The sequence below is a fragment of the Melanerpes formicivorus genome, unplaced genomic scaffold, assembly GCF_026170545.1.
Source record: "Melanerpes formicivorus ecotype bairdi unplaced genomic scaffold, bMelFor1.0.p_v2 SCAF_70, whole genome shotgun sequence".
NCBI classification, from domain to species: domain Eukaryota; kingdom Metazoa; phylum Chordata; class Aves; order Piciformes; family Picidae; genus Melanerpes; species Melanerpes formicivorus.
In genome coordinates this window covers 2549307-2566205 of record NW_027142422.1, presented here as the reverse complement: position 1 = coordinate 2566205, position 16899 = coordinate 2549307, and the positions used below count along the sequence as shown (strand labels likewise).

Below are 16899 nucleotides of genomic sequence, written 5' to 3'. Positions count from 1 at the left end.
GGCTGCCTCATGAGAAAGAAGATGGAAACCAGATTTCATGTAGGTCAATAATTACTTGTAGAAAGTACTTTTAGATAGTTTGGGCACAAGTAAAGTCCAAATCTTAAAACCTGTACAGATATTATAAACAATACCATTATAAGGAAAGAGTTATTTGACCCAGGCCTACATTAACCATTAGTTGCTCTTCATGTGGCTGGCAGAAAGTACTTTGGCCAAGTTAGCTAAATTGTTTAACCTCCAATGTCAATGTTGCTTGCCTGTCTGAGATACCCATTTAGAGCTTGCCTAGGAATCTTGGCACAGAAAAGCCAATATGAAGTCAAAGGATTCAGGAGAAGATACATGCCATTTAAGGTCTGTTTTTCACAACTTGCCATATCTAAATAATCCAACAGTAAACAATGTTGAATATTTATTGACATCCTGAAACAGACACTTATCCAGTATTTAACTCCAAAGGTACTTCATGCTAAGAAGTGCAGTTCCTACTTGTATAAAGGTGATCAACAACACAATGGCTCAACCACCGTTAGCACACCAAATAGTAGCACCTGGTAAGGATATAAACCCATGGGATTATTGAAGAGTGTTGTAAATCCTGGCACCTTCAGTTCACAGTTATAGCCCATGCTCCTTTTTATCAATGGCTAAACTCATACACATTGAAATAACCAAAAACAGTTTAGGGGGGGGAAAGGGCACAAAAATAATGACTTATTAGTAAATAAAAATGTCTTTAAGAGATGAAAGGAAGCTGTGAGGTGCTGTGAAGAAGTATCTTTCATTGTGTTTAAATAATCACAGCGCAGGGAGCAGGTGTAGGCAGGCTTCACCTGCACTCACGTAAAGTTATGGCAGAGGGTGTGCAGCCACATACTATTTTTATGAAGGTGTTTAGGAAAATCCACACAGTTAATTTGATTTCTTTTTCTTCCTCCAGATTTCTGAGGGAGAAGGCTGACAGATAAGCTTTGCCCTTTGCACTTCTGTTTGCTTGACTGTAGTCCATCTTTAAAAGGAATACCACCCCACCCCCTCCTGCCCAAGTCATGCACAGGCATAGGCAGACTGTCTGGAGGGAGTTGGTGGAGGAAAGGATCTCTCTACAGTAGTACCTAAATCCTCATGAGAAGAATGTATGCCCCTGGCGCCCACTCACCATGCCCTCAGTGTTCAGCAGGAGCTCTGCTTTCACCAGCAGCCTGGAGAGCTGCCAGAGCATGCTGTGACCTGGCCATCTACTGCCACACCACCCAGGGTGTCCTGAACAGAGCTAGGGGGCTGCTGGAGACACCTGGCTACCTGGCAGGAGATATGCCAGGAGACCACCCAATGCCACAGGGATGCCATAGGAAGCTCAGAAACAGTTTTGGTTTGTTTTCCAGGACTGCATTGCCTGTGAGCCTTGATGAGAGGCAGAGCAGGAAGAGCAGAGTACCAGCATTCACTTTCCCTGGCTGGATAGAGAATTGGCATCCCTGGAGCCAGCAAAGATAAATGTATCTCCTGTTAGCAGCAACATGAAGGGCTTCTCACAATGAAAGCAATCAAATGAAAAATAATCAAGAGCAGAGCGTAAGCAAATAATTCCTGACATCTCAGTCAGTGCCTGTGCCTGTGCAGTCAGCACTAAACCCTGCCAGTTACCACAAATAAAGCCGTAGGTAGAGAAGAAAATTCACCTAAACACTGGTATATACTGCATATTCTTTATAACAGCTCTAGAGAGATCAAAGTGCAGCTAAGGAATTTTCCCTTAAGCAAAATCTGACACCTTTTCAATGGTGATGAGCAAATGCACGTCTAGATCTGTACACGTACCTCATCCACACCTTGCTTTCCCAATCCCTACCCAAATGAGGAATTCAGCATGCAACCAAAGAGCCCTTCCCATCCCAACCACATGATGCCTGGCCAGAAAGGACAATAGGTAGCACTAACCTTTAGCTTATCATAGCGCTCACTTAAAGCTGCCACCTGATGGTCACGGTGTCGCCCAACCAGTTTACACAAGGCACAGATTAACTGGTCATCGGTCACACAGTACATGTTAACTTTCTCATCCTCATGCTCCAAACACATTAATCCTCTGATGTGAGAGTCCGGGATGGGCTCGATGAGACGGTGTCCGGTGAAGGGCTTCTTATTGGGGTGAGTGGCTTTCAGGCACTCCTCGCAGTAGGACACTTCGCAGGTAACGCAGGTTTTGACTGCCTCCTGGGCAGGGTCCTGGTCGCAGAACTGGCAGAGAACCTTCTCACAGGACGACATGCTGTTGCTATCAAACGCCCGCTCCCGGCGGGTTTCACTGGGGGAATTAGGCCCGCTGACGGAGGCTTTCTGAAACCTGTCGATGATGTTCTGCAGGGTGACGTTGCGCTTGAGTCCGTCTAGACCGCGCTGGCTGAGGGTGATGACATAGCGGCAGGTTGGGCACTGGAAGGCAGTGATAGACTCCACCGGCTCGTTGGTGGCGCAGTGGGAGACCAGGATGCGGTGCGCACAATTGAAGCAGAGGCTGTGAGCGCAAGGCAGCAGCAGCGGGTCTTCAAACAGCTCCAGACAGATAGGGCAGGTCAGTTCCGACTCCAGTGTTTCCATCTTCAGGCAAAGCTTTCCTGTGGCGTCAGCGAAATCCAGGGAAGCTGATCAGCTATCTGGAAACACACGTAAGATTCGATTAGGCGAGAGGGAACATGAGGGGTCAGCTGTGGGGGGTTGTCAACTTTAACCACTGCTCCAGGGGCCAACAACCCACCATTCCAGGCTGGAGAACAGTCGAAAGTTTGGAACCTGCACGTGCACATCAAGGTACTTAAAAACTCCACTGCTTTATTACCTAACCCCTCCTCCCTGTTGACTTACAAATGTAAACTAAAAGCTCCTTCTTAATCTGCTTCTCTTTGCCTTTCTCTCTCATGCAGTTGAGACAAACCAGCAGATGTTTCTGTGCATTATTAAAGCCCAAAATGCTGACTTTCTAACAGACCATTACAGCAAATTCAGATTTCTTCTGCAGATGCTGCTTTTGGCTTTACTCATCTAGAAGTAAAACATTTTTAAAGAAACTTCACCTCTGCATAGCAGTGTGCAAGGATTGGTCCAGAGCACTGAAACTGACAACCCTGCAATTACAATGAACAGATTCATTCCATCAGATTGCAATACTCACTTGCTAGTATAGCAATGGCACAGCCTTTGAAGAACACCTCTGTGTTTACTGCCATAAATATACACATGGTTATATACAGGAATTAATGGCTTAGGAAAGCATGTGATTTTTTTTACATGTGTGTTTTAAGAACATATGCAACTGCGTCTATATGCACCTGTACTTCTTTGTCTGTAGGTATCTTAACACATGTGCCCCCAAATAGATGAAGTACGTGTTTGCAGCAATGTAAACGTAGCTGAGGATCACACAGTGTTGTAACCAAAATGCCTAAAGGAAGGTGGATGAAGGAAATCATGAACAGTAGTTTAGACCGAATTTCTGATGATCCTAACCTCTGGTACAAAAAGAGCCTCTAGAGAATAAGCTCATGAAACAGAGTGAGACAGTGAGCTGTGTGACTGCTCTAAGAGGAGTTTGTGCATGTGTGCATTCACTTCTGTGTCAGTACTCTCTCCTGCTAAAACTTAAGAACGACCGCTTGCTTTAGTGGCCTTACTAATCATCTGAAGTGGATTAAGAATCAATGACTTTTAAATGGGAAGCATGGGATTTTCTCGAGCAGGCAGCAGTACACCCCCACTAAAGAAAAGCTGAAACTTTGTTTTGCTTCCTTTCCTGTGGTCAGCGTTACAGAGAGCAGTTTTGAAAGAGTCACCCTACGCATCTTTCCCTGCCTAAGCTCCCATCAAGGGCCCGTCGCTGCCTCAAGCAGACAGGTCAGTGAAGCAGAAGCAAAAGCTATGCTTCACACTCACAGAGCTGTACCTTTTCACAGTACAATCTATTTAAGCTTTGTTGCTCATAACTAAGGACAGCTCCAGATGGCACAGCTGCATCGTCCTTACACTGTAAAGTCATTGTTTGGTTGTATGAATACTTGCCTCCTTCTCTGACCAAGGAAAAGGAGGGATGGACAAGAAATCTCCCACAAACAAACCTTAGTTCATTAAGGGTGAGGAGAGCTCAGGGCTCATTAGCAGCCTTGGGAACCAAGCTTGCTTAAACCTTCTATACTTCACAACAATTAGTGTGGGGAGTGCAGTAGCAATGAGAGGAATGCTACCTATAACCCCCATATGAACAGCAAAAGGGAAAGTTCAGCAAACAGAGGCAAGGTTCAGACTGCCCATTGGTATTTAGTTGTCCTTGCTCTGTGGGAAGAGCAGCAAGGCATCTGTTCAGAGGTATGCTTAGAAATGAGGATACTTTGCCTCTGTGCACTAATGCGTCCTTTTATTCTGCCAAGAAATCTGAGCATTTAAAAAACTCACTGACCCCATCACCAAATTTGCTCTGTTGTATCTTCTGTGACGCTGATTTTACTTGAAATAAAGTTCAGCTTGCCAAAGACTAATTAATTTATAACTATCCATCAGTTGCTATAATTGCATGGTACATCTGGTCAAAATTAAAGCTCTGGCGACTTGATGTAAGCAGGAAGACAACTCCCCTACTCTCTCCTCAGCCATAGCCACATAGCACAGGAGAGATGAATGCCTTTTCTGCAAATGAAGACCAGTTTGTCCTTCCTCCTCTTCACTCTCGGTATCACAGAAGTCCCAGGAGGTCAAAAACTCATTCACATGGCTTGAATCTCTTCCACACCACAACTGTGTACCTCATCATCTACTTATCCTACAGGCTGAATGCTGTGTTGGAAATGGGAGCAGGGGATTTGGGGTTGGCAAGAGATAACATTTTTAGAAGGCAAACTAATCATTGTTCATATAATGGCAGTCCAGTGAAAAGCTACTACTCTTTTGAGTTCATTAGGACCATGTCAGGAATATGGGGCTTTTTGCCATGCTATCCTTTCTGTACACAATCCCTCCTGCTCCTTCCTGTGCCAGGTTCATCCATTCAGTTTCTTGAGGCATTTTTTTTAACCAAAGGCTTTTTAAGCTACTCATGTAAAAGAGGTAAAACTAAATGGACAAAGAAAGCAGAAAACCATTTGCACCATTGCCTCATGGAAAGACGTTTGAATCGCCATCATAGCTCTACACAAATACCAACATCACATTGATAACTAATTCTGATCCATCTGACCTGAATGAGCAGCAGCTCATCCTTGACTAATGCTATCCAGTTATGAGCAAGGGTGCCAAAATTTGACCTTAGACTGTAAACATCTTGGAATAAGAGCCTGTCTTCCAAGTTAACCAAACCTGAGCCCACTGACAGAGACCAAAAATAAAGTCATTTGCTTGTTTTCTTTCACAGTTGTCAATAAGTCAGAACACACTGCATCTGGGACTGAATAATGGATCACTGAAGAGAGGCTACATCTTCTGGGCAATCCAGTAGTTACTATTTAACCAACTACCATTCTGCATTCACTTTTAGGTTGATGCCTGAAGTACAGAGTCTGTATCCTAGTTTTATAGTACAAGAGAAATTGCAGCTGATACACAGACTGTTCCTGAATAAATTATGGAGTGCTCGAGCAAGCTCCCGTCACAGCAGGCAGCTGTAGTTTGCGAAGTGGCAGTGCTTTTCTGTTCTGTGCACTGGAAAAAGAAAATTTAAAAGGTATGTTCCTGTCATAAAATCTGCTATGGGCAACAAAACCAAACAAACAAACTGCCCAACCCACTTGCAATTTCATATGCTAACTCAAAAACTCTTTTTGCCCTTTCGTATCCTGCTCTAGGATAAACACAAAACTGCCTTGGGAGCGACTTTTTCTTCCAACAGGAGGATGTGATTGTTTCACATCACATCCAATAAACATTTCAAATACAATTAAAGCAATGAAGTGCTTCACAGCCCAGGCTGCCTCAAGTCCATTACAGCTTTCACCTTCTGCAGCATAGACGCTGTAGTCTACAAGTGCTTGTGTTGATAGCAATTGACAGCGGCAGAGTTAGTGAGATGTGTAAGTCTTCGTGCAAACAGTACAAAACAAGCTAATAATCAAAACTCAGATTTTTTTCTTTAGAAACATTGAATGAAGACTTTTATAATGCTAAATAAAGCAAGAGTCACACACCCCAAAGCCTTCAATTATTTGTTTCCCCACTGTTGTCAAAGTAGTGTGAATTAATAAATATTCAAAGCATAGTTCCCTCTAAACTGGTCGTGATAAATGAAACCACTCAGCATAACAGATGTTGACTAGCTCATCCTGTTCACACACTTGCATTGGCAGAAGAATGAGTAGCTGCCTCTTCTAGAAGTTACAGATAGCATCTCCAAGTTGAGAAAGTTGCTTGCAGCCTTTAAAGAGTATTAGTACAACAAAAGCACACCTGCTGTGCTGTTTATGGTGATACAAAGCCTACACAGCATTCCTCTCTGGTTGAAATGTACTAGGAGGGCAATACATTGCCAAAAAGCAGAATCTTGCATGTTGTTCAGTGAGACAAGTACATGTCACAGAGGTGAGGTCTTTGACACATCTCATACTCCTTCTTGTGGGAGCTAAAACAATAATCGAGCCTCGAAAGCTAACAGGTAAGAAAAAAAATCATGTCTTCTAAATCCCAAAGCAATCAACAAATAGCTGATATGATATTATCTATAGTAATATAGTAGATATAGTATTACCAGTGGGATAAGCCTATAGCAGCACACATTTTGAATGCTTTTTGACCTTTATTTTTATAAGCCTTGCAACTCACACAGCTTCAGATACAAGATTTAATATTTCCTCAAAACGCTTCAGGGGAAGGAAAGCAAAGGGTTGTTTAATCTTTAGCACCTGTGATCCAGCATAGGTCTACTGGCACCAGCAGCAACCTCCCAACAAATGTATGGTGGAACAAAAACTGGAGCAACCCCAAAACCTAGCCAAAAGGGACAAATTGATATATAACACACAGATTTTTTCTCTCTTATTTCAAGCTAAGTTCAAATTTACTTCCAGTAATTCTCCCAATATGCCTTCTTTGTATAATCATCCGTATTTAAAGATGGATGCAAAAGGATACACAGAACATTGAACTGAGTTGCAGGAGAAAAATCCCAAATCCCCTCATTTCCAGCTGACTGAGCTGGGATTTTTCTGAGTTCAGGTGGTTCTTGTCTCTGTTGCACGAGAGGTGTGCAGACAGTTCCTGAGGACCAGATGCAATGGGGTCTTGCATTGCCTGAAGACCAGCCTGCTTGTTATGACAAACCTAACTTCAACTTCTGGATTTTAGTCATAATTTTTTGACAAAATAGTAGCTTGCCTTCCTATACTGCAGATCATGAACCAGATGAAAGACTTTCGTCCTTCCAATTGTTCATCCCTGCCCTTTCTGCCACCCCAGTGCAGCTCTCTGATAGACTTCAGATGGCTAAGTTTTCCGCCCCTCACAACACCACGGAGTGCAGTAACTATTTTACCGATCCTCTCCTCAGGTTACTTGGTGTTACCAAGCAGCAGTATTAACCCAAATAACCCCAAATGATTAGTGCAAAGTAAAACAGTGAATGAGTAGAAACTGGCTCTGGCACAATAGGGCACAAAATGAAAACAAACCACCAAAACTACACCAAAACCCAAACACACACACACAGAAAACCCAGAGTTTTATGCAGTGGTTAACAAGAGGTGACTGTGCTGCCCCTAAGGCACTCAAGGGTTTGGCATTCCCCACACTCACAATGAGATGTAAAGTCTCAGTCTCTATTACTTGCTAATAAAGCTAAGTCCTAGGAAGGTGGAAGGTTTCCACTCAACTGCTCTGAGGACTTCCTAAGTCACATCAACTGGTGCTGTATGCAAGCAGCCAGAAATGCTTTGTTGTTTACCAGAGGCACACCCACATATATTTCATTTCTTGAGAGATACTTAACCACAATAAACCCTAGTGATCACAAATATTTTCTTCTATGCATTTACATCCTTTAAAGACTTTTCAAAGACCAACCCAGGTCATTATTGACAGCCACATAACCTTGCCTCACAGGTTTTCTAGTAACTTCACTGTGGCAAAACTTCATTGCTTCAGGCAAAGAAATTAAGAGCAGCAGAGGACTACACTGTATCAGAGACATGGTTTTCATCTCAGAAACTGAAGTGGTAAATAGTACTGGGCTTTTAAATCCCTTCTGATGACCAGAGAGATGCTCTGGGGAGCTGAAGTAAATTAGGAAACATCAGTTTCTACTCCAGACAGTGAAATACTAAGACAAAATGATCCAATTTACCTGTGCTTCACTTGACATCAACCAGAAAACTGAACAGCAGCAGCAGAAGTACTACATTTAAGCTCATCCTATAGAGGAAAAATGTTGCCTTTTTGAGCTGTCACTGTATGGCATCTTTGTTACTTAGAGCTCCCCTTCCCTCTAGCTTTGAGATGTAGGTGTCATTTGGTTTGTATAGCTCTTCTGTGCTCAAGATCATCCTGATCCTGGGAAAGGCCTTGCTGAATAGCCTCATGAAATGAATGGCAAATGCCCTTTCCACTGCCTGGCTATGGCTGTGTTCTGTCAAACACACACACACGTGAATACACACGTGCACACAAAAAGCGTTCACTGGCTGGTTGGGCTACCTCTAGTTTGTTTGGACTATTTACTGGTTTACTAGATATCTTCAAATTAATTGTCCTGCAGATATTCTTCTGAACATCCCAAAAAGGGGGAGGGAAAAAACAACTAAAATGAGCAATTGCTGCTGAGTATCAGTACCCTAGATAGACCTCTCAAGGAAAAGTTTTTCAATGTCATTCACAAAATAGCTTAGTATCTTTTAAGATATCATGAAAGGAGAAAAGAAAAGCTTAATTACATCCCTTTGAGATGTTCCTCATCAACAACAGGTAAAGTCTTACAGTTTATCTCAAAAAACTAGAATAAATTGTGCATTTCCTGCCAGCTAGCAAGCCCGTTACTGCAACAGAGTGGCACTCCTGAAAGCGTCACTGCCTTACACCTGCACAACCTCCAGCCTCAAGCTTTGTTTCCCAGCACCTTGTTAAATATCCACTTTAAAACTTGTCTGAATGTCAGCTTATCTTCTTCTCAGAGAATTATTCAGCTTGAAATATTGCACTGGAAAGATCATATTAGAAATTCTGTACCTGAGGAACATACATGCCTCTGATCCTCCTAAATACACGGCACATTTTGTGGATACAGAACTGGCATATAAGGATACTATGGTGACTAGACCATCACTCTGAGCATACCAGTGCCAAAAATGACATCCTTTGGAAAAAACATGTCTCTCAGACATCTACTGAGATGCATTTTCACTTTAGGGTATGGAGCTTCATCAGCTACAAATAAGTAAGTGGGATTTGAGAGACTTTTCACAAGGAGTGGAGCAGGCTTTAGGGAATAAACACATTTTTTCAATCTTCTCATGTAAATATGTATCTCAGCCTTCATCTGTGGTTTCTAAAGCAGAATCAGAATGTTCCAAATGTCCTTAACAGTACAAAGATGCTAATGCCCCCTTTATCTCTCTTACTAGTGTTACAACAACTAACAAGAGCACAATGAGCCCTTGTTTGAAAGTACACAATGAAAAATATGCTCCCCTTGAAAAGTTCCATTTTCTCATGAGCTTTCAGTACTGTAAAGATAACTCACCACAGCAACAGACCAAACCTCAACTCCTCCCACACGACTGCTAGACACATTATAAAATACTTCCTACACCCCTTGCAATGGCAAGCCTGCACAAACACATCAACTCCAGCTCCCAAGAAGCCATCCAGTCGCATACCCACCGCTGGATCCCGCCCTAAATCTTCTGGCTGCAACATTGCTGCGGACACAGAGATCGTGCTGATCCTCTCAGAAAAGAACCAGCAGCCCAACAGGGACAGGCAGCAGCAGCCACCACAGCCCCAGTAATCCTATGGCAGCACTGACTCCGTCTGCAACTGTGAGGCAAGTCGCAGCTGAATCACAACAGGAAAATCTCCCCTACAATAGCAGGAAAACTTGCTCCACCTAACTGCCTCCGCCAGGATTCGTGCTCCCAAAGCCAGCCCTTCACACTGTGCCCACAGCAAAACGTTTATCCTTTCCAAGGGTCAGCCCCAGTGAGGTGAGAAGGCAAGAAGAAATGGTTCTTCTTGCAGAGCATCCCAAGATGGCTGCAGTAGGACAGAGCTGCTTTGAAGGCCAGGCAAGCTCAGCCCTGGGGCAATGAACCCAGTACAGAGTGAGGGCTGGCAGTGCCCAGCTCCACAACAGGAGGCAGACCCAGAGCAGCCAAACCCAGCACACGCAAAATGAATGTTTCTGAAGTTGCAGAACTCTGCACAACAGACTTGCTGTAGATAACTCTGCACAGCAGACTTGCTGTAGATAACCACTTCACATTTTTTGTTACTGTTTTTGCCCAAACACACAAAAGCATGACAACACAAAGTCCAGTGAGAGCCTGCCAGAAGTGGGGACTATCTGAAACAGCCTAGCATGGGATAGAAAGTCTTTTCTTCCTACAAACACCACGAAGACTTCACTTGCTGAAGCTCAACAGCTGAAACACAAGATGAGAACAATTGCTTCATTATTTTATTTTTTCAACTGAGCTTGTGTGTAAGCAGCAAATAGATAGCAGCAGAAAGCTACAAAAGCTTCAGCTAAGTACCCAGAAGGAATCCTCACTGAAGTCACACCAGACATTTGGTCTCCAACAAAGGTGTTAAAAATTCATGCAAAGTGGAAACAGCAGGAAAGAATTACTTCCTTGTGCTCTGTGTTTTTCATGTTGCAATGCCCTTTCATATAATACCAACACAACAAAGTGAAACAAAACATACCTCAGACATTTGAGCATAAGGTTGCAAATCCAACACCCTCTTTGGTCTTTCTTCACTAGACAAGCCTGCACTTTGTTCTCAGTGAATCAATAAACAACTGTTTTGATTACTTAATTTCCTATTCATTTTATTTCCTTGAAACAATAGACCAGAGTCCTCATAAATGCACTCTTCTCATAAGGTTTTTAAAGGCTTCTGCTGGCAATGTCTGCTAGCATGTGTATGGAATGACAGCTTGTAACAGGCAAAATGAGCATGCAGAAACCAAGACAGATGTGCAGAGGGATTACGATTATGGGGAACTCTTTTCCATGACATTAAATGCCCATGGATAATCTGCAGTCAAGTTATGAGCAGCCCAGCAGGGGCATGGAACTCCCATCCACAAGGATTTTAGATTCCTCAGCTCATATCCCGTCCTTGATCTTTCATTCAACAGCATCATGCAGTTTCTTTGGACTGTCACTCACTCAGATATGAACAGGGTTTGGAACTAGATGATCTTTAAGGTTCCTTCCAACCCAAACCATCCCATGAATTAATGCACACATACACGTGTGCATGTAAATGGTTAGGAGTTCAAACCCAAAGGAAAGAAGCTGACAGCTGGTGACAGCAATTTCTTAAATTGTGTCCAATCTGCTAGATTTCCACTTGCAATGCTCCTAGCTTTATCAGGCTGTGCAGAAATTCAGTGTAATTTAGCATACCTACATTTAACATACCTTAAGGCTCATGTAAGTAGCAAATATCCATCTATTGAACCACTATGAAATTATTATTTCATCATGTCTCTCTGGTGACAGAATCTCTAGCATGTATCCATCTCCTGTGCAGCATTCTGTTTCATCAGAATCCAGAGTCAGATCTGCATGGCCAGTGTGATCCTGTTGCTCAGGGGAGTGCCAGACAGCATGCACACTGCTGTGATCCAGAGTAACTCTGGTTACAATGCCCTTTGAAGTCAAGAAACAGAGTGCCTTAGGAGACAGAGCAGATAAATGATAGGATAGAAACAAGCAGGTGCTGCCCAGTTATATTACAAGAAATCCTCTGTCCACAGTGTGCTCAGAGTCCTAGAAAAAGATGATTCCAGAACTGTTTGGGAGAAGCAACTTGTACAGGGCACAAACCCACATCCTATTGCCACTACTGGAACTCACTGACTCTCAAAATGTGATTTTTGTTGGATTCAGTTGTCTTGTTAGTATGTCAGGCATCCTGGTAGAAACAGTTGGACTTGAAATTTGGTCCAGGTGTTGTTAGTTTTTTTTAACTGGTAGAAAGTGCAATTTTTACTTGGTGGTTTGGAAATGCTAAATTGCATTTTCCCAAGCTGCTTGGTTTTATTGCTTCATCATCTGAGCACAAAAGAAAACTCTCTGTGCCATGTGCAGAACAAACCCATGATCTTTGTTTTAAAGCTTATTGCTTGTGGAGTTTTATTTCATCTTGTGTTGATGGAAAGGGGACATACATTTTTAGATGGATAAGTGTGGCTGCTGCCAGGCTCATACTCAGAACAATCAGTCCACTGTCCACAGAAAGCAGATGCCATGGTGTAGCACAAGGAGATCATGGTCAAACTGTAATACTAACATTTGGCACAAATATGCTAATATGTCTGAGTTTGCAGCTTTCTCATGGGCAAGCACACTCACATAAATTACTGCTTCTATACAGCTAATTGTAGGATGGAAAGATGAAGGAAAGTAAGAGTGGATTGTTAAAAGTAGTATCTCTCTCCATTCTTTCTTCCCCCACTATATTGTCTGTCAGCACAGAGGGGTTGAGCCAAAGCACATTTGCAACTTTCTGATTTGCTGAACAGGGCCAGAGTCAGAGTAAGCTTATTGCTGTTCTTAGCAGCATGTCAGAGATGTAGAGCTCTTCTGCTCTGGACAAATTACTTCACTATGCTACAGTCCTGCACCCACCCCAAGCAATAGTAGAGAAAGTGTAGGAGCTTCAAACTTTTAGTCAATGGCTGCACCTTGTTATTCTCCTTGCACACCAAGGACACAGAAGGAAGAAAAAGGCAGTCTGGGTTTTTGCTGTCATGTCAGCAAAGCATCTCATGTGATACAGTACTAACAGCTTTTTAGGTTGAAACTGTTTCATATGAATGCTGAATACCAATTCTCCCTCAGGTGATTCTTTAATATTCATTGCTCTCCAAGCTATGAAATCCCTCTGTTGTAGCACTGATGGACATTTTAAGACAATGGTAGGTGACTGTGTGCAGGTATGCTGTTTTCCCATCTAATCCTTCATCTGCATTTCACAGTGCCCATTTAAATTTCATTTGAATTGGGTGCAGTAAGTCATACTGTAAGTGTTGCAGCATTAGTGCTCTCTGCAGAAAGGTGTGATTTCTGCAGCAGGATGTAAGCCTGAAACACTTTGTGCCTCCATAGAGGAGCAACATGTAGCATTTGATACCTGTTAGAGGAACAGATTATGAATTGCACCATCAAATATCAGTTTTTTGTTACTCAGACAAAATAGTCTCTTTCTAAACATCAAGGGAAGCCATGAACAGGAAATCCCCTCGTTTACAAAGTACAGGAGCTGCTTGCAGTCTGGGTGGCTATATGAGGCAAGGAGCATCAAATATAGAACCTACTCCCATCGCAATTCACTGCTCAGCGTTGCATTTTGGGCTTTGGGTAGAGAAAGAGAACAATTACATTGTTCCAAATTGTTAGATTAATGATACAGAGCTGAATTCTAACCTGTTCCTATGAAGGGCAATGAGAGAATGATCAGGGCAGGAAAACATAAGGAGAACTAAATTATTAAACTGAGATTGAAGATCAGTGCACAAGTGTATGCTTAAGAGACAAAAACACCCCTGTCAAATCCACAGGAACCTGCTTGTGGTTTGTTGGGTTTTTTTTAATGTCTTCTCCTGCCACATAGCCTAAAGGATTGGTTACCTGTTCCAACAGGAAAGGTTTTGTACTGAAAAGATAAGAAAGTTGTTTTCTTCTGCTTCCTGGTAAACTGCTTTTTAGCAGTATGATGCCAAAACAAACTTGATGTGAAACTTACTAAACATGAAGCCTGGAGCTTCTGAAGTCTTTTGAAATCAAAGTCTCTGCTACAGTATTGCAAAAAAAAGTATTAACCCTAAGTGGTGCAGAGGACAATGAGGAAGCCTCAAAAGTTTGGGAGGTTTAAAGATCACTCTTTATTTGGCTGTACCTAATACCACAGCACTTTTGTTTGTGTGCTTGTTCTTCAGCCTAAGCAGCAGATTGGTCTCCTCAGTGGAGGTGCTTTACAGAAAGGATGTAGGCTTTTGCTTTACCTCTATGTGTTAGATACAGTTTAGAACTCTGGAATGTCAATACCACATTAACAAACTTGAGAAACACTTCCTGAATCTGTTTGTGTTTTCATAGAGTGCCACAAAACTGGAGCAGAGAGCCAATTTAAATGTATATTCTTAAGCACTGAAACACAATCCTCAGTCTCACAGGAATATTACGTGGTACTCATGGGCAGTACTCAAAATCTACATGTTCAGTAATTACAAGTGCATGCTAGCCTCATATCCAGCTCCTGCCTCTGCTGAAGGCAGGAGTGATGCTTCAGTGATAAAAATCAGAAGATGAGTTTCCCCAAAGAGCTTTACAAAGGCAGGCTCACAGCTCAATAAGGAACAATTAGTATTTCTGTGTCCAAGTGCCCTAGTAAGTACCTAATTACATTTATTCTTTGCTTTTATGCCAACACCCTTACTGAAAATGATGCAAGTTCTGAATCAAATAATGCAGAATCAGATCAAGTTTTCTTAGAAAAAAACTATTCATACTCATGACAAGTTTCAGAAAATGATCATCACAGAGGTGCTGCAGCAAGTGCAGAGGAGGGCAACAGAGCTGGTGAAGGGATTACAGAATACATCTCATGAAGAGCGACTGAAGGAGCTGAGGCTGAGGAGAGACATCATCACTCTCTACAACTACCTGACAGGACAGTGTGGAGAGGCTGGTGCAGGTCTCTTCTCCCAGGCAATTAGTGATAGAGCAAGAGGGAATGGCCTCAAGCTGTGACTGAGTAGGGTCAGACTGGACATTAGGAAGAATTTTTGCACAGAAAGAGTGATCAGGCCTTGGAATGTGCTGCCCAGGGAGGTGGTTGAGTCACTGACCATGGATGCGTTTAAAGGTTGTTTGGATGTGGTGCTTGGGGATGTGGTTTAGGGCTGAACCTTGTAGAGTAGGGTTGTCAGTTGGACTTGGTGATCCCCAAGGGTCTTTTCCAAGCTGAATGTTTCTATGATTCTGTGACACAAATCACTTTCATTAATATCAAGTTTATCTTTAGAGGCAGAAGCACTTTACATTCAAAGGCAAATCCAACTAATTTCTCTTTACCCTCCATACTTCCTGCAGGTTGTGCTTTGTCCTACAGAAATTCATGTATTCTAAAGAAAATAGGCAATAACTGGGAAGTATACAGTTCAGTCTATTCCCAAACTATTGCTTTAATTACAACCTTAGGACTGCATATTGGAATCTGTTATCTGAGTGTTAATAGCATGCCTCAAATTACTTGCATGATTATATGATAAATTTCTGTCTCTCATTTGCATGCTCAAGGGTGAATTTTAGCTGAAGCTTCAGTTTTGTTTGCAACTAAAGCCACAGTTCGACAGCTTTCTTATAATGGGGGTGTAGACTTACTGCAAACAGGAGTGGCAATTGCTCTGCAGACACAAAGAGTCAGCATCAGATATGTGAATTTCCTGGGAATGCTAAACCAAGTTAAGTACATAGACAAACACTTCGAGGATTAGAGTCACAGCTAGTGCATGCTAATGAAAGGATCTTTAGTCCTGAGGGCATACCTACTGTCTTACAGGGATATTCCTCTATTCACTGTACCACTATATTTTTAAATAAATGAGGACCAATTTAACCAAAGGCCCTTGAAATGTATTAGTAGAAGAAAGCTGCACTTTAATAGACAACATTAGCTCGTGGAAACAAAGCAGAGAATCAGGGGGCATAAATCTTTACTTAACAAGATAGGGCCCGTTGAGTAACTTAAGTGCATTGCACATTTGCAAAGGGCTGCAGGATCGAGACCCTCAGTGTGTAGTAAAAAAATATACACCCTTAAATTATTTTCCTAAGAGTTTATCAAATGAACTAACTATTCACAAATGCAGGTGCTTAAAAGAAGAGGGCTAAGGATATCCAAAGATCTCAAAGGAAAACCAATTGCTTAAAACATAAAAATTATGTACTTAGTCCAGGGTTAGTTCAAAGAGCAGTTTGTGTAAACACACACAAGATGGATTTAAACACAGATCTCCAGAGGCTGCTAAAGAAAACATCTCCACAAAGGCTGACCTTGCTGATTATGCTTGATTTATGTGTTGATTTATAGTTTTTTGACTCTCCAGTGAAACATAAATCATTGTAATGCATTACATATTTTTGCATGCACTACTGACCTCTTCTTCTGATGTTTCCTCTATGGAAAAAAAGATAATTCACAAACCAATATGGATTGCAAAGAGCTCAGATTTTATTTGGTGAGTCCATTATATCTAGTTACACCTGTTAAACATATAGCTCTAATTAATGCCATCAAACATAGTACATGTGATTTGCAAGAGATTAAATCAGTGCCAATCTTGGCTAACAGAGCAACCTTCCCCCCCGATCCCCCCCCATTTACTATTAAATTCCTAATTATCTAGCAACTCTTCTTTTGTGTCAAACTCTTTATTCTCACGTCAGTGTCTTCATCGTGGTGGTGCATTTCCATCTAGAGAGGAAAAAAAATACAGCTCACTGCCAAATTATAGACTGAGGATTCATTCAAGTATTCTTTCCCATTAGCCTGAAAGAAGAGGCTCTCCAGAGCCTTTACAGTTCTCAGGTTCACTATCACTGCAGTCTATGTAAAGGAGTTCTCCCCCAAAGTAGTGCTGATGGAGACACAAGGAAAGAAATACAGTACAGTTTACTTTCTACTTTTCTTTAA

General features: G+C 42.1%; 1 protein-coding gene across 9 annotated transcripts in view; it reads right to left on the bottom strand.

The window, feature by feature from the left end:
• MID1 (midline 1) overlaps positions 1 to 16899 on the bottom strand; it is a 276661-nt gene that overhangs the window by 88952 nt on the left and 170810 nt on the right. For 7 of the 9 annotated variants that reach the window (XM_068163147.1, XM_068163145.1, XM_068163150.1 and 4 more), the window contains one exon: positions 1945 to 2660. In XM_068163147.1, coding sequence (XP_068019248.1) covers positions 1945 to 2604 — 660 coding nt within the window. In that variant the 5' untranslated portion in view covers positions 2605 to 2660. Of the gene's footprint in view, positions 1 to 1944; positions 2661 to 2761; positions 2779 to 9849; positions 9931 to 16899 lie in introns of those variants that run through there. The other 2 variants (XM_068163146.1, XM_068163149.1) reach the window with 2 other exon arrangements.